The 27,987-nt window shown below is 50.3% G+C and overlaps 1 protein-coding gene across 4 annotated transcripts in view; it reads right to left on the reverse strand.

The window, feature by feature from the left end:
- Window positions 1-1,144: 1,144 nt before the first annotated feature.
- LOC110529236 (1-phosphatidylinositol 4,5-bisphosphate phosphodiesterase beta-1) overlaps window positions 1,145-27,987 on the reverse strand; it is a 275,800-nt gene continuing 248,957 nt past the window's right edge. For all 4 annotated transcript variants that reach the window (XR_005052868.2, XR_016497784.1, XM_036985414.2 and 1 more), the window contains one exon: window positions 1,145-3,765. Coding sequence is in view for 2 of the 4 variants with exons in the window: in XM_036985414.2 (XP_036841309.1) it covers window positions 3,544-3,765 (222 nt within the window). In the remaining 2 variants the exon portion in view is untranslated. The remainder of the gene's footprint in view (window positions 3,766-27,987) is intronic.

The raw sequence follows: 27,987 nt of genomic DNA on the forward strand, positions 1-27,987 counted from the left end.
TCATCTCTCTTCAATCCTCAACAAGGGAAGACTGGCATGCACGTTGTGGATGTTAGTTCTGTGTGTGCAGTTAAGGGCAAGGACTGCTGCTCTGTTTTGAACCAGCTGAAGCTTTGCTAGGACTTTCTTTGCTACACCATCTCACTGCACAGTAATCAACTTGGGACAAGACCAGTATATTTTCGTGTCAAAAACGCAGAACATCTTTTTATAACAGACATACCCATCCCCATCTTCACAACAACTCAATATGACTTGACCATGATAATTGACCATCCCAATGTTATACTGGCTTCCTCAACTTGCTCAATGGTCACACCCTTTATACACAACTCCAGTTGAGGTTTTAGGTCTTAAGATAATGTTTTTAATGTGATTGCAAGTGTGGCTTTGCACTGTTGATATACTTTACTATCCTTAAACCTCTTACAGACCACAATAGTGACATTCTTGGAAGTCCATTGTCTGCCATTTCAGTACACACACACACACACAACACACACACGCACATACGCACAGACACTACCTCTTCAGTATGTAGAAACATACTCCACGGAATACGCAGAGTGTACAAAACATTAGGAACATCTGCTCTTTCCATGACATAGACTGACCAGATGAATCCAGGTGAAAGCTTTGATCCCTTATTGATGTCACTTGTTAAATCCACTTCAATTAGTGTAGATGAAGGGGAGGAGACGGGTTAAAGAAGGATTTTTAAGCCGTGAGACAATAGAGACATGGATTGTGTATGTGTGCCATTCAGAGAGTGAATGGGAAAGACAAAATATTTAAGTGCCTTTGAACGGGGTATGGTCGTAGGTGCCAGGCGCACCGGTTTGTGTCAAGAACTGCAAAGCTGCTGGGTTTTTCATGCTCCACAGCTTCCGGCGTGTGTCAAGAATGAACCACCCATAGGACATCCAGTCAACTTGACACAAAAGTGTTGTGCACTCAATGTGACCCTGACTTAGTGGATGTTCTTGGAAAGGATCCAGAACAATAAGGTGAGCCTAGTAAGGGGACAGGGACAGTGGAGGAAGTGAAGCTGTTAGCATCACAGTGAACCTGCTTTACCTGCATAGGAGGTAAAACATCTCTCATAGTATTACTGGGAACTACAAATCAACAAAGACAAGTGTTCACTTCAGCAATGTACAATAGCCACATTTATTAATCACAAGCAGATTCCCTTTACACTTCTATACTATGATCATCATCATCATCTCAATGTTTTCCCTTTACGGCATACACACATTTACAACAACAAAATGCATACACTTAGGTTGATGAACAGAAACAAGTGGTTCAAGACAAAATAAAAATACATGTCTATAATTATTGTCTTTTTAAGGAGCCACTTCTCAAAATACTCCTCATCATCACAAGTGTTTTTAACTCAGTAGTGGTACCGTACTGAAAGTGCACACGGTCTATCCAATAACAGACAGCTTCGTATAATACAATGGCAATTTACACAAAGATGCATTTCACACATTCGACATCAAAACAAGGCAAACCTATTCAAAAGGCACAGGACTCTCACATCAATAAGAACCGTATTTTATAGAAACCAAGTTATACTCGTTTACACGTTATAATGTGATCCTTCACTTTAAACTGGTTCAAGTTAATCAATTGAAATAAGTATGCCGACAGCAGACATGACACATCAATGTGGTGTGTGTATGGCCCTGTCCAGGGTCTTTGACTGACATTTTAATTTAGTATGATGTCACATATCATAGGATGAATGGACCAATAGTGTACAAGATCCTGTTAGGGGCGGTGCACTCAATATTTTACATGGACATAAAATGACCAAAGGTTTGGCTTTAGAAATAGTTCAAATCTACCATGTTGCAAACATTATCTGTGATGACTGTCTTGGGCAGTAAGTACTTACATTATATTACCAAAGGAAAACCATTGAATAAACATTTGGGACATGTATTGATCATAAAACTACATTTAGGGTTTAAATGTTGAAAAAGCCTGGGACATCATTTTAGTGTCTTATGTTAATGGGTCAAATGTGTGTGTGTGTGTGTGCGTGTGTTAACAATTTCAGTTTTTGGTAAGGGGCAGTGATATAGTCTTTTTTTTCATTTCATCCCATACCAACACAAGTAGTTCATCACTAGTACTGTACAAACAATGTCATAGTTGCAGTTTCAGTTTGATTTCAAATCATTAAGGTCAGGTTAGTGATCGCCTGTACAAGAGGACAGAGAAATGTACATTTTACATTTACGTTACGTCTTCTCTGCTACAGTAACATTTACAATAGTTCAACGGCATGCAGATACGTGATTTACTCTCCCTCATCACCCTCCCATCCATCCCTCATCACCCTCCCTCCATCCCTCATCACCCTCCCTCCATCCCAGATCACCCTCCCTCCATCGCTCATCACCCTCCTTCCATCCCTCAGCCCCTCCCATCCATTTCCCCTCCCTCCGCACCCCCCCACCCCTCCACGGCAGGATTAACCATAAACAATCTAAACGCTAACGTGTCAAAAGCATTACAAAAATGAGAAAATCAAAACGATAAAATAAGTACGTCTCGACCAGGCCAATATATCTTACAAAGCAAAATAGTATTAAAACAAGGTAGCAGCAACACAGAGTAGGCTTACTTTTGTGAGGACGAAATAGAACCAGCAAGCCTCCAGTGCTTGGTGGCGACGATAGAACAGAAGAGTTAGTTCTGTAGAAAGCCTTCAGTGCAAAATATAAATTAGGAGCGATTCGTACTTTTCAATAAAGAAAATGAAGGCTGTGTCCACAGTGGTTGGACAGGAAGTTGAAATTGACTTGCTATGCCTGGACTTTATTTGGGGCTTGCAATGCAATCACTTTACATTGCAGTGCCATTGTACGTTACAAATTCAACATTGCCCTGGTCTTAACCAATGTCAAATCAATGATACTCATAACTATTCTCTAAGTGCACAGTGAAATCAAAACATTGGCACCGCTGACTGACCTACACTATAGTCAGCATTGTGAGAACGTAATCTAAGACCTAATACATTGTCCTTTTTAAAAAGTAGGAACACATTAAAAACATTTTTTTTTTTTTTTAAGAAATGATTCTGTCTGTGCAATGGTTCAAGTATGTAACTTAGTTCCTGCGCATAGTTAGTGCCGAGTCACACATACACGTATCCTGTGTCTGCACCGCCCCGGAGCAAAACAACAAAAACACACAAATACAAAACAAGTATTTACATATCTGAATAGAACTACAGAGTAGGTACTCCCTATTACTGGTCCATGGTCAGATATTGTTTAACCCCCATACTGGTTCAGGTCAGGAGTTAGCGCAGGGTAATCTGTCCCTAGAATGGCAATTTTCACCTCGAACGACCAACCAGAACTGTCCAATTCAGAGGAAGGGGAGGGTTTAGTCTCTAATGAGGTTTCGTCTCTAAAGCCTATTTCCTATATAGTGCACTACTTTTGGACAGTCTTTATATGAGGCTCCGGCCAAAAGTACTGCACTATATAGGGAAAAGGGTGTCATTTCAGATTTGTCTTAAAGGGGTGTGTCAAACACTCTTTCCGACGAGTCTTCTGTATCATCCTCTGACTGGGACGCTTTGTGGTTGAGCCTCTCGGTCGTCGAGGAGACAGACAGGTTGCCATGGGTACTGTCGTCGCTAAGCTTGGCCTTGCTGCTGTCCTGGACAAACTCCTGGATCTCTAGGGGCAACCGTCTGAACTTGTCCTGGTACTCCTGGTCCAGCTCGGTCTGCAGCTATTGGGAGAGAAGAGAACAAAGTATGGTTCTACAACAGAACCAAATAGAACCACAGAACAAACCGTAGCAAGAGAACTACAGCTACAAAGAGAACTGGTCCTGGTCCACCTCTCTGCAGCTACAGGAAGGAGAGAGGACAGAGAACGGGTCTACAGAACCAACAGAGTGGGCCTACATCATTATATTCTGAACTTGTCCTTGTACTCCTAGTCCACCTCTCTGCAGCTACAGGAAGGAGAGAGGACAGATAATGGGTCTATAAGCAGCAACAGGGAGAGGACAAACGGTATGGGTCTACAGAACCAACAGAGTGGGCCTACATCATTATATACTGAACTTGTCCTTGTACTCCTAGTCCACCTCTCTGCAGCTACAGGAAGGAGAGAGGACAGAGAATGGGTCTATAAGCAGCAACAGGGAGAGGACAAACGGTATGGGTCTACAGAACCAACAGAGGGGGCCTACATCATTATATACTGAACTTGTCCTTGCTACCCCTGGTACTGTGTAACTGAAGAGGAGAAAAGAATATGGTGGCATTGACTAGTGATGACTGATATGGACCGGCTGAGTTGATGTTACCGGTCAACAGGTTTTCTGTTGTTACATTTTCTCTACATCAATTAGTAATAACGTTACTGAGCTCCCTGCCTTCTGACAGACAGACGGGGAAGTCGGAGAGAGAGAGAGAAGGATACAGTCTGTTTTCTCCCAGGCATAGCCGCCGCTAATGATTACAGATGACAGGATTGTATTCATTCTGATCCAATAATTGCTTTAATGCTGATTTCTCTGTTTAACTACCCTGCTGCGTCCCAGGGGAGGGCCATAATTAAAGGAGAGCAGCAAAGATGAACCACATCACAATCTAAGAGCCTAAGAAAACAGCCCAACCCCTGCTCAGGTAATTCTCCCCATTCCCACTATTTCAGAGAGTTATCATCGTACTGCTACAAACATCCATATTCACAATGGTGTTGTTAGTGATAGATAATATGTTAGCTCTGTTACAATTAGCCCAATTCGGAAGCCCACTGTGGTAAGTTTGTCCAGTGCCTTTTTTTTTTCAAATACCACAAATATGGATACCCCCCCTGTTTTCAAACACGAGCTCGGATATTATGGTCCTCACAGAGACTTGGCTAAACGGCTCGATCCTGGATAAGGACATTGACATTGCTGATAACAAAATCTTCAAGTGTAACAGACTGAAAAAAATTGGGAGAGGTGGCTTCACGTTCTCTAAATACCACTTCTGGTATTTACACGTGTCCATAAACCAAAATACACATTTATCTGGGATTTACCACCTGACTCTGTAGCTGATTGGCAGCTTTTCAGGCAATTAAGAAATAGATGCACTTCCTCAATCAAGAAAGCCAAATCTATCTCAGACTCTGCTGGTGATCTGTCTAAATTTTGGAAATCAGTTAACGCACAGAGGAGAGGAAATTCCTTTCCTGCATAAGCAAGTTGTGTCAGACTGACATCATTATTGAGTAAAATGAGAAATAAAGCCTTTATCTCGGCAGGCTTTTTATTTGAATGAAATGGTGGTTTAATTGACCCTGGTGAGATAGTCGACTGCCTGCCCCTCTTCCAGCCTCCAGTTGGCTCTATGGAAGTTCCGTCAACTTCTTCTTTGTTTTCATTTCAACAACTTTCTACCTGTGATGTGCTGGAGGCCTTGCGCCACGTTGATGTAAAAAAAGAATCCACTGGGGCTGATTTGCCTGGTCCTTTCTCGCTGCAGCTTTCTGCTCATCTGATTACAGAACCGTTAACACATTTTTAAGGGTGCACTATGCAGAAATCGCTCCGCCATTTTCTGGTTGCTAAAATTGTAATCGTTTGCCTAATTTCAGTTTATGTGACAAAACAAGCAAGTATAGTGTAGAGAATCTTTGTACCATCTAAACTGCTGTGAAATATATTTTCCATAACCAAAAATATAGTATTTTCAGCTTTTTGAAGCTGGTGTAGAAAACCTTAAGTAAAAGTCACAAAAACGAAACTTAAGAACGGGTACCATAGAAATAGAGCACATAGAACATATCCACCACGTCTTAGACTTGCTTTCAATGAGAATGACAGATCTATTACTAACATTTCTACGTCACATATTGCAGCTTTAACCTTAGAATTATTTCTGGTACCATCCCGAGGGTCTGGAAGGCAGCCAATATACTTCCCCTTCACAATGTTGGTGACCCGTGTGACCTAAATAATTATCGCCCCATTTCCAAACTCTCTTGCCAACTCAACTTAGATCCTTTTAAACTACGAAATGTATTCTATATGTACACCAGTCAGGATTCAGACAAGGTCATAGTACCATCTTTGCTACTTCTTTGGTTGGAAATTATGTTCTTAATGGCCCAGTGCCGTCAAAAGCATGATTTTCCTGTGTTTTATATAAACTATATGATCAAAAGTATATGGACACCTACTCGTCTAAAATCATGGGCGTTAATATGGAGTTGGTCCCCCCTTTACTGCTATAACAGCCTCCACTCTTCTGGGAACGCTTTCCACTAGATGTTGGAACATTGCAGTGGGGACTTAATTCAAATCTGCAACAAGCGTATTAGTGAGGTTGGAGCGATTAGGCATGGCTCGCAGTCGGCATTCCAATTAATCCCAAATGTATTCAATGGGGTTGAGGTCAGGGCTCTGTGCAGGCCAGTCAAGTTCTTCCACAACGATCTCAACAAACCATTTCTGTATGGACCGCGCTTTGTGCACGGGGGCATTATCATGCTGAAACAGGAAAGGGCCTTCCCCAAACTATCGCCACAAAGTTGGAAGCACAGAATCGTGTAAAATGTTATTCTATGCTGTAGCGTTAAGATTTCCCTTCACTGGAACTAAGGGGCCTAGCCCGAACCATGATAAACAGCCCCAGGCCATTTTTCCCCCTCCACCGAACTTTACAGTTGGCACTATGCATTGGGACAGGTAGCTTTCTACTTGCATCAACCAAACCCAGATTTGTCCGTCGGACTACCAGATGGTGAAGTGTGATTCATCACTACAGAGAACGCGTTTCCAGCCAACGCATGGCATTGCGCATGGTGATCTTAGGCTTGTGTGTGGCTGCTCAGCAATGTTAACCCATTTCATTAAACTCCCAACGAACAGTTGTTGTGCTGACGTTGCTTCCAGAGGCAGTTTGGAACTCGGTAGTGAAGGTTACAACCAAGGACAGGCGATCTTTCCGCGATACACGCTTCAGCACTCGCCGGTCCCGTTCTGTGAGCTTGTGTGGCCTACCACTTCACGGCTGAGCCGTTGTTGCTCCTAGAAATTTTCACTTCACAATAACAGCACTTACAGTTGACCGGGTCAGCTCTAGCAGGGCAGAAATTTGACAAACTGACTTGTTGGAAAGGTGGCATCCTATGACGGTGCCACGTTGAAAGTCACTGAGCTCTTCAGTAAGGCCATTTCTACTGCCAATGTTTGTCTATGGAGAGTGCGTGGCTGTGTGCTCGATCTTATACACCTGTCGGCAACGGGTGTGGATGAAATAGCAGGGAATAGCAGAAACCACTCATTGGAAAGGGTGTCCACATACTGGGGGAAGCATTGGAGTCATCATGATACAGCTGTGGATCACTTGCAACACTTTGTAAAGTCCATGCCCCAACGAACTGAGGCTGTTCTGGGGGGGGGGGGGGGGTGCAACTCAACATTAGAAAGGTGTTCCTATTGTTTGGTACACGCAGTGTATCAGTTACTCATTTTGAAGCTGCAAAAGTTGTCTACACTAATGTTGAAGTGATTCTTTGTCTCTAATGTATTTCATTGTAGGCTATAGGCTATATTAAGATTAATATCTAACAGCTATCCAAGCCATGTGCTAATGATCATATATTTGGATTCAACTAACTGTTTCCTTGACATTTTGTATTTTCAAATACATGGTCCTTGTAAAAATGTTGACCTTTTATTTATACAGGTGAGCCAATTAAGAACACATTTGAATTAGGACCATGTCAGAATCTAAGCGCTCAACTGAGGCTCGTCGCATTACATGAGATGGGAAAAAAAGGCTGATTTGAATAACTCTCTGATCTTACAGCGGTAGACTCGCGCCAAAAAAAACACACGATCTTTGTAGGATTACTTACTCATCAAAACAACCCTACGATTAATGTATCGCCAAATGGCTTGTGGGCTAATGGTCAGGACTATTGCTTTCTTTGTGGGTAATACACCTTTTATACACAATCAAACTACAGTGAAGTGATCCAATATTAATTAACCTCAGTCCCACTCCAATCCAAGGAGTCATTCTTGAGAGTGGGGCTGTTCAAATCCAAACATGTGTGTACAGAGAAGCCTCCAGGTGTTAAGAGACACTTGTGTGAGACACAGGCAGAGACGGATGAAGACTATCCCACTGGAGGACTGGGGAGAGGAGGAGAGAGGGATGAAGACTATCCCACTGGAGGACTGGAGAGAGGAGGAGAGAGGGATGAAGACTATCCCACTGGAGGACTGGAGAGAGGAGGAGAGAGGGATGAAGACTATCCCACTGGAGGACTGGGGAGAGGAGGAGAGAGGGATGATGACTATCCCACTGGAGGACTGGGGAGAGGAGGAGAGAGGGATGAAGACTATCCCACTGGAGGACTGGGGAGAGGAGGAGAGAGGGATGATGACTATCCCACTGGAGGACTGGGGAGAGGAGGAGAGAGGGATGAAGACTATCCCACTGGAGGACTGGGGAGAGGAGAGGGATGAAGACTATCCCACTGGAGGACTGGATAGAGGAGGAGAGATGGATGAAGACTATCCCACTGGAGGACTGGATAGAGGAGGAGAGATGGATGAAGACTATCCCACTGGAGGACTGGATAGAGGAGGAGAGATGGATGAAGACTATCCCACTGGAAGACTGGATAGAGGAGGAGAGATGGATGAAGACTATCCCACTGGAGGACTGGATAGAGGAGGAGAGATGGATGAAGACAATCCAACTAGGAATTGGAGTGAGGAAAGGAGAGAGGGCTGTATGGAGGAGAGAGGAATGAAGTCAATCACATAGACTAGAGGACAGGTGAGGTGAGTGAGAGGTGATTACTCCTCCACGGACTCTTCAGGAACAAGGAGGAACCACTTGTCCTTCCAGACATTCAGTCATTTCCTTTGCACTTGACTTTCCCTCCATTAAGTCTCCACCTGATCCAAACAGACTGACACATCTTTCTGATTCCACTCCTCCTCACGTAGGACAAGCTGTTCTCAGTGACAGAACCTGCCTGATGACAGAACCTGCCTCTGTACCATGGAAATAATACATTTAGTCATCTACGTCCTAAATGGCACCCTATCCCCTACATAGAGCACTACTTTTCATCAGTCCTAAATGGCACCCTATCCCCTACATAGAGCACTACTTTTCATCAGTCCTAAATGTAGTGCACCGAGTATACCAAACATTAGGAACACCTTGCAATATCAGAACAGCCTCAACAGGACTCTGCAACGTGTCGAAAGCGCTCAACAGGGATGCTGGCCCATGTTGACTTCAGTGCTTCCCACAGTGCGTCAAGTTGGCTGGATGTCGTTTGGGTGGTGGACCATTCTTGATACGCACGGGAAACTGTTGAGCGTGAAAAACCCAGCAGTGTTGTAGTTCTTGACACACTTAAGCTGCTGCCCCGGCACCTACTACCACACCCTGTTTTTTGTCTTGCCCACTCACCCTCTGCATGGCACACGTGAACAATCCATGTCCCGATTCTCTCAAGGCTTCAAAATCCTTCTTTAACCCGTCTCCTCCCCTTCATCTACACTGATTGAAGTGGATTTAACAAGTAACATCAATAAGGGATCATAGCTTTCACCTGGATTCACCTGGTCAGTCTATGTCACGGAAAGAGCAGGTGTTCTTGATGTTTCGTATACTTATCTTATCATCATGCATCACACGTTGGTTTAAAAACAAACACACCCTCTACCTACTAGACACATAAATACGTGAAGATGAGATGATTTCATGTAACTTGTGAAGTGAAGCTGAAGGCAGGTCTTCATTACCTGGGACAGGGCAGTTCTATTCTAATTCGTCTCCCCTTACTCTTTCGCTAACCGAGCTTGAAGTGGTGTCTGCTCTGATTGGACCACCTTTTCTAAGGTGTGTGTGTCACATTCATACGGGAGCCTAAGGTGACCTCTGCCCTGATCAGACCACACACCCCAAGGTGACCTTCCAGGAAGAGTGTTTTGCCAGATGGCTAAAGACGCTTCGCTCTGCAGCCCGTCTCCTCCCCGCTGCTGACCCACTTAGGAAGGGACAGTCTGCCGCACGCGTGAGTGTGAGAGAGAGATTGTGTACTGTGTACTGTGTGTGTGAGAGAGAGAGAGAGAGAGAGAGAGAGAGAGAGAGAGAGAGAGAGAGTGTGTGTGTGTGTGTGTGTGTGTGTGTGTGTGTGTGTGAGAAGGGGAGCGAGAGTATGTGTGGTCTGCTGTCCCCCTGTAAGCCATAGGCCCCGAGGTCCTTTGATTAAAGCTGTCATCTCTCTCTTAACTCGGATGGTTTCTAGGTGTTTTATAAAAAGGTGGGGTGGAGCAGGAGGGTGTGAGGTGAAATGGGGTGGGTGGCCGGAAGTCAATGGTTCATGGGTGTGTGTGTGTGTACGTGAGAGAGTGTGTTCGAGTGTGTTCATTGCCATCGGGGATGCATGCGTGTGTGTGTCGGTTGGGGACAGGGTGTGTGTGTGTCGGTTGGGGACGGGGTGTGTGTGTGTCGGTTGTGGACAGGGTGTGTGTGTGTCGGTTGTGGACAGGGTGTGTGTGTGTCGGTTGTGGACAGGGTGTGTGTGTGTCGGTTGAGGACAGGGTGTGTGTAGATGTTGGAGACAGGTTGTGTATCAGGACGAGGTGTGTGGGTTGGGACAGGGTGTGTGTGTGTCGGTTGGGGACAGGGTGTGTGTAGATGTTGGAGACAGGTTGTGTATCAGGACGAGGTGTGTGGGTTGGGACAGGGTGTGTGTGTGTCGGTTGGGGACAGGGTGTGTGTAGATGTTGGAGACAGGTTGTGTATCAGGACGAGGTGTGTGGGTTGGGACAGGGTGTGTGTGTGTGTGTGTGTGTTGGGTACAGGGGTGTGACGAACACCACACCTCGTTATCACCTGGGGGTGGAGTGACAGCTGAGGTAATTAAAAGTCACAGGGATGGAGTGAAGAGGGAGGAGAGGAGGAGCAGATGGAGCTAGCAGGGTCTCTTTCTTTCTCTCGCTTTCTGTCAGTCTCCATTTCTTCTCCCACCCCTCTCAATGAGGCATCCAACATAGTGGAGAGCTGAGCATCCTCCAACAGTACTGTCTAATAGAAGGTCTCATCAGGTGTCCGGATCTGACTGAGCAACCTCAACTGCCCTTCAGAGACCAGCGCAGTGTTTGTGTTCGTGTGTGTGGTTTCCGCTTGGACCCAAACGAGCACTTAAATACGGTATCTCCTCAGAAGACCCATCATCTGTCAAAACACACACACACACTCACTTCTGCCTTTCTTAAAATACTATACTGGATGACTTTCACCATCTGTCCTAATTCTGAGGCGCCATCGAGGGAAGCGGTGTGTGTGTGTGTCGGAGGGCCTCGGAACTAAATTCGGTTCCAAATGAATGTGTGGCTTCTTGTCACTCTCAGTACTAGAGCTAGTAAGACAGGTTACATAACAGCAGCACTCAACATGTATTACATTGGTGGCTAAGCCTACTCTGCAGGCTTTTACTCCAGCCCTACACACGCAAGGTCCCAGGGAGCAGCTGATTAGGAGAATCAGGTGTGTTAGATTAGGGCTGGAACAAAACCCTGCGGAGGGGAGCTGTCCAGGAGGATGTTTGGCCACCAGTGATAACATCCAGCATTAAGGATTCAGGGTGGCACAGTGGTTAAGGGCGCTGTACTGCAGCGCCAGCTGTTCCACCAGAGACCCTGGGTTCGCGCCCAGGCTCTGTCAGAACCGGCCATGACCGGGAGGTCCGTGGGGCGACGCACAATTGGCCTAGCATTGTCTGGGTTAGGGAGGGTTTGCCCGGTAGGGATATCCTTGTCTCATCGCGCACCAGTGACTCCTGTGTACAGTATATTTGTAGCGGGCGCAGTGCACGTTAACAAAGGTTGCCAGGTGCACGGTGTTTCCTCCGGCACATTGGTGCGGCTGGCTTCCGGGTTGGATGCGCGCTGTCTTAAGAAGCAGTGCGTCTTGGTTGCGTTGTGTATCGGAGGACGCATGACTTTCAACCTTCGTCTCTCCCGAGAGTTGTAGTGATGAGACAAGATAGTAGCTACTAAAACAATTGGATACCATGAAATTGGGGAGAAAAGGGGTAAAATTAAAAATATATATATATTTTTTTTAAAGAATCCACCTGTGTTCCTCAGCCCTGCCGGGTCTCAGCCCATCTCTGACAGCTACTAATGGGCCTGCATCCCAAATGGCAACCTTTTCCCTACATAGGGACCAGGGCCCGCAGAGTGCACTTAATAAGGAATACGGATCCATTTAAAAGCTGCTGGGCAATCTTCTGGTACTGTAACATGGTTCCCAAATGGCAACCTTTTCCCTACATAGGGACCAGGGCCCGCAGAGTGCACTTAATAAGGAATACGGATCCATTTAAAAGCTGCTGGGCAATCTTCTGGTACTGTAACATGGTTTAGGTACAGCAGAACCCAGTCCATTTTCAACCCTAGCAGTTCCAACCCACTCCTGTGATATATGCCACACTGTGTGTTTGTCCCCTCCTGTCCTAGATATATCCAAACACAGTCCAATTAGGCTCTCCGTGACCAGGAGGTGAATGAGGGGTCACCACTCTGAAATGTGTGTGCTGGCTGTCTGAGGGGTTGCTTAAGAACCATTTGCATTCTTTCCAGTGGTCCACAGGAGAGGCATAATGAAGGAGAGAGAGAGAGAGAGAGAGAGAGAGAGAGAGAGAGAGAGAGAGAGAGAGAGAGAGAGAGAGAGAGAGAGAGAGAGAGAGAGAGAGAGAGAGAGAGAGAGAGAGAGAGAGAGAGAGAGAGAGAGAGAGAGAGAGAGAGAGAGAGATGGGCTTTATGAATTGTTTATTTGTCTGTGTTGGGCTTTAGCCAAGATTATTCTGTACAGAGTTAAGTATATTTGTCCAGGACTCAATTGTTCCTCGACTAGAGAACGGACAGGTTTTTATACTGCTGTCTTTTCTCTCCTCTCTTTCTCTTTCTCTACCCCCCCCCCCACCCCCCCATCCCATTCTTTCTATTCCTCTCTCACTCCCTCAGTTTTTCCTTCTATTCTTATAGTAATGCTGATATGTAGAGCTGGCTCATTGTGACAACGTGGAACTATTATACAATGATGTAGAGGGGAGGGTTTCCAGCAGGACAACAAGAGATGTGAAACCTTTCAAGACACCTTCATTAGCCAACACAGACACACACACACACGCGCGTGCGCACACACATTATGCCATATCTGCCTCAGAGGGTGACCACCATGGTTTGAGCTTAAACAGCAGCCTTGTCATCCAACACCACAGGCAAGCAGGAGTGTAACCTGGCACGCAACACACACACATGCAGATATACTCACACACACACACACAAACACACGTAGACACAAAAGTGTGACAAAAAGGCTTCGTCTCACTGCATCGGCTTTCCTCTGGGAGTAACAATGTTCCCTGTGGGCAGAGTGTGTGTGTGTGTGTGTGTGTGTGTGTGTGTGTGTGTGTGTGTGTGTGTGTGTGTGTGTGTGTGTGTGTGTGTGTGTGTGTGTATTAATTATTGATGTGACCCTATGGAATGGAGAGAGGAGCAGACCAAAGGCAGTGATGAGGGAAGCCAAGACCGCCAACAGTCTGAGAGAGGCATATAGAGAGAGAGGGAGGAAGAGGGAAGGAGGGGAAGAATGAGGAAGAGAGAGAGTGGGATAAAGGGGGAGAGTATAGAGAGGGAGGAAGAGGGAAGGAGGGGAAGAATGAGGAAGAGAGAGAGTGGGATAAAGGGGGAGAGTAGAGAGAGGCATAGAGAGAGAGAGGGAGGAAGAAGGAAGGAGAGGAAGAATGAGGAAGAGAGAGAGTGGGATAAAGGGAGAGAGTAGAGAGAGGGAGGAAGAGGGAAGGAGGGGAAGAATGAGGAAGAGAGAGAGTGGTATAAAGGGGGAGAGTATAGAGAGGGAGGAAGAGGGAATGAGGGGAAGAATGAGGAAGAGAGAGAGAGGGATAAAGGGGGAGAGTATAGAGAGGGAGGAAAAGGGAAGGAGGGGAAGAATGAGGAAGAGAGAGAGTGGTATAAAGGGGGAGAGTATAGAGAGGGAGGAAGAGGGAATGAGGGGAAGAATGAGGAAGAGAGAGAGAGGGATAAAGGGGGAGAGTATAGAGAGGGAGGAAAAGGGAAGGAGGGGAACAATGAGGAAGAGAGAGAGTGGGATAAAGGGGGAGAGTAGAGAGAGAGAGGGAGGAAGAGGGAAGGAGGGGAAGAATGAGGAAGAGAGAGAGTTGGATAAAGGGCGAGAGTAGAGAGAGAGAGGGAGGAAGAGGGAAGGAGGGGAAGAATGAGGAAGAGAGAGAGTGGGATAAAGGCGGAGAGTAGAGAGAGAGAGGGAGGAAGAGTGAAGGAGGGGAAGAATGAGGAAGAGAGAGAGTGGGATAAAGGGGGAGAGTAGAGAGAGAGAGGGAGGAAGAGGGAAGGAGGGGAAGAATGAGGAAGAGAGAGAGTGGGATAAAGCCAGAGAGTATAGAGAGAGAGAGAGGGAGGAAGAGGGAAGGAGGGGAATACTGAGGAAGAGAGAGAGTGGGATAAAGGCAGAGAGTACAGAGAGAGAGAGAGAGAGAGAGAGAGAGAGAGAGAGAGAGAGAGAGAGGAAGGAATTATGGTTTTCAGATAAAGGGTCTTTCTCTGTTTTTGTGCCCAGAAACAAGAGCAACAGCCAGATCCATTTGGGCCATGGATCCAGCCTCTGGACATTTTCTCTCTCATGCTCCCTCATTTTAATTATCTTTCTCTCATTCTCTGTCACTCTCTCTCTCTCCATCTGTCTATCCTGTCCTCGACTCTCTTAGCCCTCTCCGTCTCTCCGTCTATCCCTTCCTGTCTCTCCGTCTATCCCTCCCTGTCTCTCTGTCTATCCCTCCCTGTCTCTCCGTCTATCCCTCCCTGTCTCTCCGTCTATCCCTCCCTGTCTCTTCGTCTATCCCTCCATCTCTCTCCGTCTCTCCGTCTATCCCTCCCTGTCTCTCCGTCTATCCCTCCCTGTCTTTTAGTCTTTCCCTCCCTGTCTCTCTGTCTATCCCTCCTCTCTCTCCATCTATCCCTCCCCGTCTCTCCATCTATCCCTCCCCGTCTCTCCGTCTATCCCTCCCTGTCTCTCCGTCTATCCCTCCTGTCTCTCTGTCTATCCCTCCTGTCTCTCTGTCTATCCCTCCTGTCTCTCTGTCTATCCCTCCTGTCTCTTTGTCTATCCCTCCTGTCTCTCCGTCTATCCCTCCCTGTCTCCCCGTCTATCCCTCCCTGTCTCTCCGTCTATCCCTCCCTGTCTCTCCGTCTATCCCTCCCTGTTTCTCCGTCTATCCCTCCCTGTTTCTCCGTCTATCCCTCCCTGTATCTCCGTCTATCCCTCCCTGTATCTCCGTCTATCCCTCCCTGTCTCTCTGTCTTTCCCTCCCTGTCTCTCCGTTTATCCCTCTCTCTCTCTCCATCTGTCTATCCTGTCCTCGACTCTCTTCGCCCTCACCGTCTCTCCGTCTATCCCTCCCTGTCTCTCCGTCTATCCCTCCCTGTTTCTCCGTCTATCCCTCCCTGTGTCTCCGTCTATCCCTCCCTGTATCTCGTCTATCCCTCCCTGTCTCTCCGTCTTTCCCTCCCTGTCTCTCCGTCTATCCCTCTCTCTCTCTCCATCTGTCTATCCTGTCCTCGACTCTCTTCGCCCTCTCCGTCTCTCCGTCTATCCCTCCCTATCTCTCCGTCTCTCTGTCTATCCCTCCTGTCTCTAAATCTATCCCTCATGTATCTCCGTCTATCCCTCCCTGTCTCCCCGTCTATCCCTCCCTGTCTCCCCGTCTATCCCTCCCTTTCTCTCCATCTCTCCGTCTATCCCTCCCTGTCTCTCCGTCTATTCCTCCCTGTCTCTCCGTCTATCCCTCCCTGTCTCTTCGTTTATCCCTCCCTGTCTCTTAGTCTTTCCCTCCCTGTCTCTCTGTCTATCCCTCCTCTCTCTCCATCCATCCCTCCCCGTCTCTCCATCTATCCCTCCCCGTCTCTCCATCTATCCCTCCCCGTCTCTCCGTCTATCCCTCCTGTCTCTCTGTCTATCCCTCCTGTCTCTTTGTCTATCCCTCCTGTCTCTCCGTCTATCCCTCCCTGTCTCCCCGTCTATCCCTCCATGTCTCTCCATCTATCCCTCCCTGTCTCTCCATCTATCCCTCCTGTCTCTCCGTCTATCCCTCCCTGTCTCTCCATCTATCCTCCCTTTCTCTCCATCTCTCCGTCTATCCCTCCCTGTCTCTCCGTCTATTCCTCCCTCTCTCTACTTCTATCCCTCCCTGTCTCTCCGTCTATCACTCCCTGTCTCTCCGTCTATCCCTCCCTCTCTCTCCGTCTATCCCTCCCTGTCTGTCCGTCTATCCCTCCCTGTCTATTAGTCTATCCCTCCCTGTCTCTCCATCTATCCCTCCTGTCTCTCTGTCTATCCCTCCCTGTCTCTCTGTCTATCCCTCCCTGTCCATCTGTCTATCCTTCCTGTCTCTCAGTCTATCCCTCCCTCTCTCCCCGTCTCTCCAGCTATCCCTCCCCGTCTCTCCGTCTATCCCTCCCTGTCTCTCTGTCTATCCCTCCCTATCTCTCCATCTCTTCGTCTATCCCTTCCTGTCTCTCCGTCTATCCCTCCCTGTCTCTCCGTGTATCCCTCCTGTCTCTCCGTCTATCCCTCCTGTCTCTCCGTCTATCCCTCCTGTCTCTCCGTCTATCCCTCCCTGTATCTCCATCTATCCCTCCTGTCTCTCCGTCTATCCCTCCTGTCTCTACGTCTATCCCTCCCTGTCTCTCCGTCTATCCCTCCTTGTATCTTCGTCTATCCCTCCGTGTCTCTCCGTCTATCCCTCCCTGTCTTTCCGTCTATCCCTCCCTGTCTCTCCGTCTAGCCCTCTCTGTCTCTCCGTCTATCCCTCCCTGTCTCCCCGTCTATCCCTCATAGTCTCTCCGTCTATCCCTCACTGTATCTCCGTCTATCCCTCCCTGTCTCTCCGTCTATCCCTCCCTGTCTCTCTGTCTATCCCTCCCTGTCTCTCTGTCTATCCCTCCTGTCTCTCTGTCTATCCCTCCCTGTCTCTCTGCCTATCCCTCCCTGTCTCTCCGTCTATCCCTCCCTGTCTCTCCGTCTATCCCTCCCTGTCTCTTCGTCTATCCCTCCCTGTCTCTTCGTCTATCCCTCCCTCTCTCTCCATCTCTCTGTCTATCCCTCCCTGTCTCTCCGTTTATCCCTCCCTGTCTCTTAGTCTTTCCCTCCCTGTCTCTCTGTCTATCCCTCCTCTCTCTCCATCTATCCATCCCCGTCTCTCCATCTATCCCTCCCCGTCTCTCCATCTATCCCTCCCCGTCTCTCCGTCTATCCCTCCTGTCTCTCTGTCTATCCCTCTGTCTCTTTGTCTATCCCTCCTGTCTCTCCGTCTATCCCTCCCTGTCTCCCCGTCTATCCCTCCCTGTCTCTCCGTCTATCCCTCCCTGTCTCTCCGTCTATCCCTCCCTGTTTCTCCGTCTATCCCTCCCTGTATCTCCGTCTATCCCTCCCTGTATCTCCGTCTATCCCTCCCTGTCTCTCTGTCTTTCCCTCCCTGTCTCTCCGTCTATCCCTCTCTCTCTCTCCATCTGTCTATCCTGTCCTCGACTCTCTTCGCCCTCTCAGTCTCTCCGTCTATCCCTTCCTGTCTCTCCGTCTATCCCTCCCTGTTTCTCCGTCTATCCCTCCCTGTATCTCCGTCTATCCCTCCCTGTATCTCCGTCTATCCCTCCCTGTCTCTCCGTCTTTCCCTCCCTGTCTCTCTGTCTATCCCTCTCTCTCTCTCCATCTGTCTATCCTGTCCTCGACTCTCTTCGCCCTCTCCGTCTCTCCGTCTATCCCTCCCTATCTCTCCGTCTCTCCGTCTATCCCTCCTGTCTCTCAATCTATCCCTCATGTATCGCCGTCTATCCCTCCCTGTCTCCCCGTCTATCCCTCCCTGTCTCTCCATCTATCCCTCCCTGTCTCTCCATCTATCCCTCCTGTCTCTCCGTCTATCCCTCCATCTATCCTCCATTTCTCTCCATCTCTCCGTCCATCCCTCTATCCCTCCATATCTCTCCGTCTCTCCGTCTATCACTCCTGTCTCTCCATCTATCCCTCCTGTCTCTCTGTCTATCCCTCCCTGTCTCTCCGTCTATCCGTCCCTGTCTCTCCGTCTATCCCACCCTGTCTCTCTGTCTATCCCTCCTGTCTCTCCTTCTATCCCTCCCTGTCTCTCTGTTTATCCCTCCTGTCTCTCCATCTATCCCTCCCTGTCTCTCCGTCTATCCCTCCCTGTCTCTCTGTCTATCCCTCCTGTCTCTCCTTCTATCCCTCCCTGTCTCTCTTTCTATCCCTCCCTGTCTCTCCATCTATCCCTCCCTGTCTCTCCGTCTATCCCTCCCTGTCTCTCTGTCTATCCCTCCTGTCTCTCTGTCTATCCCTCCCTGTCTCTCCGTCTATCCCTCCTGTCTCTCCGTCTATCCCTCCTGTCTCCCTGTCTATCCCTCCCGGCTCCTTCTATCCCTCCCTGTCTATCCCTCCCGTCTCCTTCTATCCCTCCCTGTCTCTCCATCTATCCCTGCCTGTCTCTCCGTCTATCCCTCCTGTCTCTCCGTCTATCCCTCCCTGTCTCTCCGTCTATCCCTCCCTGTCTCTTAGTCTTTCCCTCCCTGTCTCTCTGTCTATCCCTCCTCTCTCTCCATCTATCCATCCCCGTCTCTCCATCTATCCCTCCCCGTCTCTCCATCTATCCCTCCCCGTCTCTCCGTCTATCCCTCCTGTCTCTCTGTCTATCCCTCTGTCTCTTTGTCTATCCCTCCTGTCTCTCCGTCTATCCCTCCCTGTCTCCCCGTCTATCCCTCCCTATCTCTCCGTCTATCCCTCCCTGTCTCTCCGTCTATCCCTCCCTGTTTCTCCGTCTATCCCTCCCTGTATCTCCGTCTATCCCTCCCTGTATCTCCGTCTATCCCTCCCTGTCTCTCTGTCTTTCCCTCCCTGTCTCTCCGTCTATCCCTCTCTCTCTCTCCATCTGTCTATCCTGTCCTCGACTCTCTTCGCCCTCTCAGTCTCTCCGTCTATCCCTCCCTGTCTCTCCGTCTATCCCTCCCTGTTTCTCCGTCTATCCCTCCCTGTATCTCCGTCTATCCCTCCCTGTATCTCCGTCTATCCCTCCCTGTCTCTCCGTCTTTCCCTCCCTGTCTCTCTGTCTATCCCTCTCTCTCTCTCCATCTGTCTATCCTGTCCTCGACTCTCTTCGCCCTCTCCGTCTCTCCGTCTATCCCTCCCTATCTCTCCGTCTCTCCGTCTATCCCTCCTGTCTCTCAATCTATCCCTCATGTATCTCCGTCTATCCCTCCCTGTCTCCCCGTCTATCCCTCCCTGTCTCTCCATCTATCCCTCCCTGTCTCTCCATCTATCCCTCCTGTCTCTCCGTCTATCCCTCCATCTATCCTCCATTTCTCTCCATCTCTCCGTCCATCCCTCTATCCCTCCATATCTCTCCGTCTCTCCGTCTATCACTCCTGTCTCTCCATCTATCCCTCCTGTCTCTCTGTCTATCCCTCCCTGTCTCTCCGTCTATCCGTCCCTGTCTCTCCGTCTATCCCACCCTGTCTCTCTGTCTATCCCTCCTGTCTCTCCTTCTATCCCTCCCTGTCTCTCTGTTTATCCCTCCTGTCTCTCCATCTATCCCTCCCTGTCTCTCCGTCTATCCCTCCCTGTCTCTCTGTCTATCCCTCCTGTCTCTCCTTCTATCCCTCCCTGTCTCTCTTTCTATCCCTCCCTGTCTGTCCATCTATCCCTCCCTGTCTCTCCGTCTATCCCTCCCTGTCTCTCTGTCTATCCCTCCTGTCTCTCTGTCTATCCCTCCCTGTCTCTCCGTCTATCCCTCCTGTCTCTCCGTCTATCCCTCCTGTCTCCCTGTCTATCCCTCCCGTCTCCTTCTATCCCTCCCTGTCTATCCCTCCCGTCTCCTTCTATCCCTCCCTGTCTCTCCATCTATCCCTGCCTGTCTCTCCGTCTATCCCTCCTGTCTCTCCGTCTATCCCTCCCTGTCTCTCCATCTATCCCTCCTGTCTCTCCGTCTATCCCTCCATCTATCCTCCATTTCTCTCCATCTCTCCGTCCATCCCTCTATCCCTCCATATCTCTCCGTCTCTCCGTCTATCACTCCTGTCTCTCCATCTATCCCTCCTGTCTCTCTGTCTATCCCTCCCTGTCTCTCCATCTATCCGTCCCTGTCTCTCCGTCTATCCCACCCTGTCTCTCTGTCTATCCCTCCTGTCTCTCCTTCTATCCCTCCCTGTCTCTCTGTTTATCCCTCCTGTCTCTCCATCTATCCCTCCCTGTCTCTCCGTCTATCCCTCCCTGTCTCTCTGTCTATCCCTCCTGTCTCTCCTTCTATCCCTCCCTGTCTCTCTTTCTATCCCTCCCTGTCTCTCCATCTATCCCTGCCTGTCTCTCCGTCTATCCCTCCTGTCTCTCCGTCTATCCCTCCCTGTCTCTCCGTCTATCCCTCCCTGTCTCTCCGTCTATCCCACCCTGTCTCTCTGTCTATCCCTCCTGTCTCTCCGTCTATCCCTCCCTGTCTCTCTGTCTATCCCTCCCTGTCTCTCTGTCTATCCCTCCTGTCTCTCTGTCTATCCCTCCCTGTCTCTCTGCCTATCCCCCCCTGTCTCTCCGTCTATCCCTCCCTGTCTCTCCGTCTATCCCTCCCTGTCTCTTCGTCTATCCCTCCCTCTCTCTCCATCTCTCCGTCTATCCCTCCCTGTCTCTCCGTCTATCCCTCCCTGTCTCTTCGTCTATCCCTCCCTCTCTCTCCATCTCTCTGTCTATCCCTCCCTGTCTCTCCGTTTATCCCTCCCTGTCTCTTAGTCTTTCCCTCCCTGTCTCTCTGTCTATCCCTCCTCTCTCTCCATCTATCCATCCCCGTCTCTCCATCTATCCCTCCCCGTCTCTCCATCTATCCCTCCCCGTCTCTCCGTCTATCCCTCCTGTCTCTCTGTCTATCCCTCTGTCTCTTTGTCTATCCCTCCTGTCTCTCCGTCTATCCCTCCCTGTCTCCCCGTCTATCCCTCCCTGTCTCTCCGTCTATCCCTCCCTGTCTCTCCGTCTATCCCTCCCTGTTTCTCCGTCTATCCCTCCCTGTATCTCCGTCTATCCCTCCCTGTATCTCCGTCTATCCCTCCCTGTCTCTCTGTCTTTCCCTCCCTGTCTCTCCGTCTATCCCTCTCTCTCTCTCCATCTGTCTATCCTGTCCTCGACTATCTTCGCCCTCTCAGTCTCTCCGTCTATCCCTCCCTGTCTCTCCGTCTATCCCTCCCTGTTTCTCCGTCTATCCCTCCCTGTATCTCCGTCTATCCCTCCCTGTATCTCCGTCTATCCCTCCCTGTCTCTCCGTCTTTCCCTCCCTGTCTCTCTGTCTATCCCTCTCTCTCTCTCCATCTGTCTATCCTGTCCTCGACTCTCTTCGCCCTCTCCGTCTCTCCGTCTATCCCTCCCTATCTCTCCGTCTATCCCTCCTGTCTCTCAATCTATCCCTCATGTATCGCCGTCTATCCCTCCCTGTCTCCCCGTCTATCCCTCCCTGTCTCTCCATCTATCCCTCCCTGTCTCTCCATCTATCCCTCCTGTCTCTCCGTCTATCCCTCCATCTATCCTCCATTTCTCTCCATCTCTCCGTCCATCCCTCTATCCCTCCATATCTCTCCGTCTCTCCGTCTATCACTCCTGTCTCTCCATCTATCCCTCCTGTCTCTCTGTCTATCCCTCCCTGTCTCTCCGTCTATCCGTCCCTGTCTCTCCGTCTATCCCACCCTGTCTCTCTGTCTATCCCTCCTGTCTCTCCTTCTATCCCTCCCTGTCTCTCTGTTTATCCCTCCTGTCTCTCCATCTATCCCTCCCTGTCTCTCCGTCTATCCCTCCCTGTCTCTCTGTCTATCCCTCCTGTCTCTCCTTCTATCCCTCCCTGTCTCTCTTTCTATCCCTCCCTGTCTCTCCATCTATCCCTCCCTGTCTCTCCGTCTATCCCTCCCTGTCTCTCTGTCTATCCCTCCTGTCTCTCTGTCTATCCCTCCCTGTCTCTCCGTCTATCCCTCCTGTCTCTCCGTCTATCTCTCCTGTCTCCCTGTCTATCCCTCCCGGCTCCTTCTATCCCTCCCTGTCTATCCCTCCCGTCTCCTTCTATCCCTCCCTGTCTCTCCATCTATCCCTGCCTGTCTCTCCGTCTATCCCTCCTGTCTCTCCGTCTATCCCTCCCTGTCTCTCCGTCTATCCCTCCCTGTCTCTCCGTCTATCCCACCCTGTCTCTCTGTCTATCCCTCCTGTCTCTCCGTCTATCCCTCCCTCTCTCTCCGTCTATCCCTCCCGTATCTCCGTCTATCCCTCCCTGTCTCTCCGTCTATCCCTCCCTGTCTCTCTGTCTTTCCCTCCCTGTCTCTCCGTTTATCCCTCTCTCTCTCTCCATCTGTCTATCCTGTCCTCGACTCTCTTCGCCCTCACCGTCTCTCCGTCTATCCCTCCCTGTCTCTCCGTCTATCCCTCCCTGTTTCTCCGTCTATCCCTCCCTGTGTCTCCGTCTATCCCTCCCTGTATCTCGTCTATCCCTCCCTGTCTCTCCGTCTTTCCCTCCCTGTCTCTCCGTCTATCCCTCTCTCTCTCTCCATCTGTCTATCCTGTCCTCGACTCTCTTCGCCCTCTCCGTCTCTCCGTCTATCCCTCCCTATCTCTCCGTCTCTCTGTCTATCCCTCCTGTCTCTAAATCTATCCCTCATGTATCTCCGTCTATCCCTCCCTGTCTCCCCGTCTATCCCTCCCTGTCTCTCCATCTATCCCTCCCTGTCTCTCCATCTATCCCTCCTGTCTCTCCGTCTATCCCTCCCTGTCTCTCCATCTATCCTCCCTTTCTCTCCATCTCTCCGTCTATCCCTCCCTGTCTCTCCGTCTATTCCTCCCTGTCTCTCCGTCTATCCCTCCCTGTCTCTTCGTTTATCCCTCCCTGTCTCTTAGTCTTTCCCTCCCTGTCTCTCTGTCTATCCCTCCTCTCTCTCCATCCATCCCTCCCCGTCTCTCCATCTATCCCTCCCCGTCTCTCCATCTATCCCTCCCCGTCTCTCCGTCTATCCCTCCTGTCTCTCTGTCTATCCCTCCTGTCTCTTTGTCTATCCCTCCTGTCTCTCCGTCTATCCCTCCCTGTCTCCCCGTCTATCCCTCCATGTCTCTCCATCTATCCCTCCCTGTCTCTCCATCTATCCCTCCTGTCTCTCCGTCTATCCCTCCCTGTCTCTCCATCTATCCTCCCTTTCTCTCCATCTCTCCGTCTATCCCTCCCTGTCTCTCCGTCTATTCCTCCCTCTCTCTACTTCTATCCCTCCCTGTCTCTCCGTCTATCACTCCCTGTCTCTCCGTCTATCCCTCCCTCTCTCTCCATCTATCCCTCCCTGTCTGTCCGTCTATCCCTCCCTGTCCATTAGTCTATCCCTCCCTGTCTCTCCATCTATCCCTCCTGTATCTCTGTCTATCCCTCCCTGTCTCTCTGTCTATCCCTCCCTGTCCATCTGTCTATCCTTCCTGTCTCTCAGTCTATCCCTCCCTCTCTCCCCGTCTCTCCAGCTATCCCTCCCCGTCTCTCCGTCTATCCCTCCCTGTCTCTCTGTCTATCCCTCCCTATCTCTCCATCTCTTCGTCTATCCCTTCCTGTCTCTCCGCCTATCCCTCCCTGTCTCTCCGTGTATCCCTCCTGTCTCTCCGTCTATCCCTCCTGTCTCTCCGTCTATCCCTCCTGTCTCTCCGTCTATCCCTCCCTGTATCTCCATCTATCCCTCCTGTCTCTCCGTCTATCCCTCCTGTCTCTACGTCTATCCCTCCCTGTCTCTCCGTCTATCCCTCCTTGTATCTTCGTCTATCCCTCCGTGTCTCTCCGTCTATCCCTCCCTGTCTTTCCGTCTATCCCTCCCTGTCTCTCCGTCTAGCCCTCTCTGTCTCTCCATCTATCCCTCCCTGTCTCCCCGTCTATCCCTCATAGTCTCTCCGTCTATCCCTCACTGTATCTCCGTCTATCCCTCCCTGTCTCTCCGTCTATCCCTCCCTGTCTCTCTGTCTATCCCTCCCTGTCTCTCTGTCTATCCCTCCTGTCTCTCTGTCTATCCCTCCCTGTCTCTCTGCCTATCCCTCCCTGTCTCTCCGTCTATCCCTCCCTGTCTCTCCGTCTATCCCTCCCTGTCTCTTCGTCTATCCCTCCCTCTCTCTCCATCTCTCCGTCTATCCCTCCCTGTCTCTCCGTCTATCCCTCCCTGTCTCTTCGTCTATCCCTCCCTCTCTCTCCATCTCTCCGTCTATCCCTCCCTGTCTCTCCGTTTATCCCTCCCTGTCTCTTAGTCTTTCCCTCCCTGTCTCTCTGTCTATCCCTCCTCTCTCTCCATCTATCCATCCCCGTCTCTCCATCTATCCCTCCCCGTCTCTCCATCTATCCCTCCCCGTCTCTCCGTCTATCCCTCCTGTCTCTCTGTCTATCCCTCTGTCTCTTTGTCTATCCCTCCTGTCTCTCCGTCTATCCCTCCCTGTCTCCCCGTCTATCCCTCCATATCTCTCCGTCTATCCCTCCCTGTCTCTCCGTCTATCCCTCCCTGTTTCTCCGTCTATCCCTCCCTGTATCTCCGTCTATCCCTCCCTGTATCTCCGTCTATCCCTCCCTGTCTCTCTGTCTTTCCCTCCCTGTCTCTCCGTCTATCCCTCTCTCTCTCTCCATCTGTCTATCCTGTCCTCGACTCTCTTCGCCCTCTCAGTCTCTCCGTCTATCCCTCCCTGTCTCTCCGTCTATCCCTCCCTGTTTCTCCGTCTATCCCTCCCTGTATCTCCGTCTATCCCTCCCTGTATCTCCGTCTATCCCTCCCTGTCTCTCCGTCTTTCCCTCCCTGTCTCTCTGTCTATCCCTCTCTCTCTCTCCATCTGTCTATCCTGTCCTCGACTCTCTTCGCCCTCTCCGTCTCTCCGTCTATCCCTCCCTATCTCTCCGTCTCTCCGTCTATCCCTCCTGTCTCTCAATCTATCCCTCATGTATCTCCGTCTATCCCTCCCTGTCTCCCCGTCTATCCCTCCCTGTCTCTCCATCTATCCCTCCCTGTCTCTCCATCTATCCCTCCTGTCTCTCCGTCTATCCCTCCATCTATCCTCCATTTCTCTCCATCTCTCCGTCCATCCCTCTATCCCTCCATATCTCTCCGTCTCTCCGTCTATCACTCCTGTCTCTCCATCTATCCCTCCTGTCTCTCTGTCTATCCCTCCCTGTCTCTCCGTCTATCCGTCCCTGTCTCTCCGTCTATCCCACCCTGTCTCTCTGTCTATCCCTCCTGTCTCTCCTTCTATCCCTCCCTGTCTCTCTGTTTATCCCTCCTGTCTCTCCATCTATCCCTCCCTGTCTCTCCGTCTATCCCTCCCTGTCTCTCTGTCTATCCCTCCTGTCTCTCCTTCTATCCCTCCCTGTCTCTCTTTCTATCCCTCCCTGTCTGTCCATCTATCCCTCCCTGTCTCTCCGTCTATCCCTCCCTGTCTCTCTGTCTATCCCTCCTGTCTCTCTGTCTATCCCTCCCTGTCTCTCCGTCTATCCCTCCTGTCTCTCCGTCTATCCCTCCTGTCTCCCTGTCTATCCCTCCCGTCTCCTTCTATCCCTCCCTGTCTATCCCTCCCGTCTCCTTCTATCCCTCCCTGTCTCTCCATCTATCCCTGCCTGTCTCTCCGTCTATCCCTCCTGTCTCTCCGTCTATCCCTCCCTGTCTCTCCGTCTATCCCTCCCTGTCTCTCCGTCTATCCCACCCTGTCTCTCTGTCTATCCCTCCTGTCTCTCCGTCTATCCCTCCCTCTCTCTCCGTCTATCCATCCCGTATCTCCGTCTATTCCTCCCTGTCTCTCCGTCTATCCCTCCCTGTCTCTTCGTTTATCCCTCCCTGTCTCTTAGTCTTTCCCTCCCTGTCTCTCTGTCTATCCCTCCTCTCTCTCCATCCATCCCTCCCCGTCTCTCCATCTATCCCTCCCCGTCTCTCCATCTATCCCTCCCCGTCTCTCCGTCTATCCCTCCTGTCTCTCTGTCTATCCCTCCTGTCTCTTTGTCTATCCCTCCTGTCTCTCCGTCTATCCCTCCCTGTCTCCCCGTCTATCCCTCCATGTCTCTCCATCTATCCCTCCCTGTCTCTCCATCTATCCCTCCTGTCTCTCCGTCTATCCCTCCCTGTCTCTCCATCTATCCTCCCTTTCTCTCCATCTCTCCGTCTATCCCTCCCTGTCTCTCCGTCTATTCCTCCCTCTCTCTACTTCTATCCCTCCCTGTCTCTCCGTCTATCACTCCCTGTCTCTCCGTCTATCCCTCCCTCTCTCTCCATCTATCCCTCCCTGTCTGTCCGTCTATCCCTCCCTGTCCATTAGTCTATCCCTCCCTGTCTCTCCATCTATCCCTCCTGTATCTCTGTCTATCCCTCCCTGTCTCTCTGTCTATCCCTCCCTGTCCATCTGTCTATCCTTCCTGTCTCTCAGTCTATCCCTCCCTCTCTCCCCGTCTCTCCAGCTATCCCTCCCCGTCTCTCCGTCTATCCCTCCCTGTCTCTCTGTCTATCCCTCCCTATCTCTCCATCTCTTCGTCTATCCCTTCCTGTCTCTCCGCCTATCCCTCCCTGTCTCTCCGTGTATCCCTCCTGTCTCTCCGTCTATCCCTCCTGTCTCTCCGTCTATCCCTCCTGTCTCTCCGTCTATCCCTCCCTGTATCTCCATCTATCCCTCCTGTCTCTCCGTCTATCCCTCCTGTCTCTACGTCTATCCCTCCCTGTCTCTCCGTCTATCCCTCCTTGTATCTTCGTCTATCCCTCCGTGTCTCTCCGTCTATCCCTCCCTGTCTTTCCGTCTATCCCTCCCTGTCTCTCCGTCTAGCCCTCTCTGTCTCTCCATCTATCCCTCCCTGTCTCCCCGTCTATCCCTCATAGTCTCTCCGTCTATCCCTCACTGTATCTCCGTCTATCCCTCCCTGTCTCTCCGTCTATCCCTCCCTGTCTCTCTGTCTATCCCTCCCTGTCTCTCTGTCTATCCCTCCTGTCTCTCTGTCTATCCCTCCCTGTCTCTCTGCCTATCCCTCCCTGTCTCTCCGTCTATCCCTCCCTGTCTCTCCGTCTATCCCTCCCTGTCTCTTCGTCTATCCCTCCCTCTCTCTCCATCTCTCCGTCTATCCCTCCCTGTCTCTCCGTCTATCCCTCCCTGTCTCTTCGTCTATCCCTCCCTCTCTCTCCATCTCTCCGTCTATCCCTCCCTGTCTCTCCGTTTATCCCTCCCTGTCTCTTAGTCTTTCCCTCCCTGTCTCTCTGTCTATCCCTCCTCTCTCTCCATCTATCCATCCCCGTCTCTCCATCTATCCCTCCCCGTCTCTCCATCTATCCCTCCCCGTCTCTCCGTCTATCCCTCCTGTCTCTCTGTCTATCCCTCTGTCTCTTTGTCTATCCCTCCTGTCTCTCCGTCTATCCCTCCCTGTCTCCCCGTCTATCCCTCCATATCTCTCCGTCTATCCCTCCCTGTCTCTCCGTCTATCCCTCCCTGTTTCTCCGTCTATCCCTCCCTGTATCTCCGTCTATCCCTCCCTGTATCTCCGTCTATCCCTCCCTGTCTCTCTGTCTTTCCCTCCCTGTCTCTCCGTCTATCCCTCTCTCTCTCTCCATCTGTCTATCCTGTCCTCGACTCTCTTCGCCCTCTCAGTCTCTCCGTCTATCCCTCCCTGTCTCTCCGTCTATCCCTCCCTGTTTCTCCGTCTATCCCTCCCTGTATCTCCGTCTATCCCTCCCTGTATCTCCGTCTATCCCTCCCTGTCTCTCCGTCTTTCCCTCCCTGTCTCTCTGTCTATCCCTCTCTCTCTCTCCATCTGTCTATCCTGTCCTCGACTCTCTTCGCCCTCTCCGTCTCTCCGTCTATCCCTCCCTATCTCTCCGTCTCTCCGT

Source organism: Oncorhynchus mykiss, chromosome 8 (genome assembly GCF_057628025.1).
Source record: "Oncorhynchus mykiss isolate SJ-2025 chromosome 8, ASM5762802v1, whole genome shotgun sequence".
NCBI lineage: Eukaryota > Metazoa > Chordata > Actinopteri > Salmoniformes > Salmonidae > Oncorhynchus > Oncorhynchus mykiss.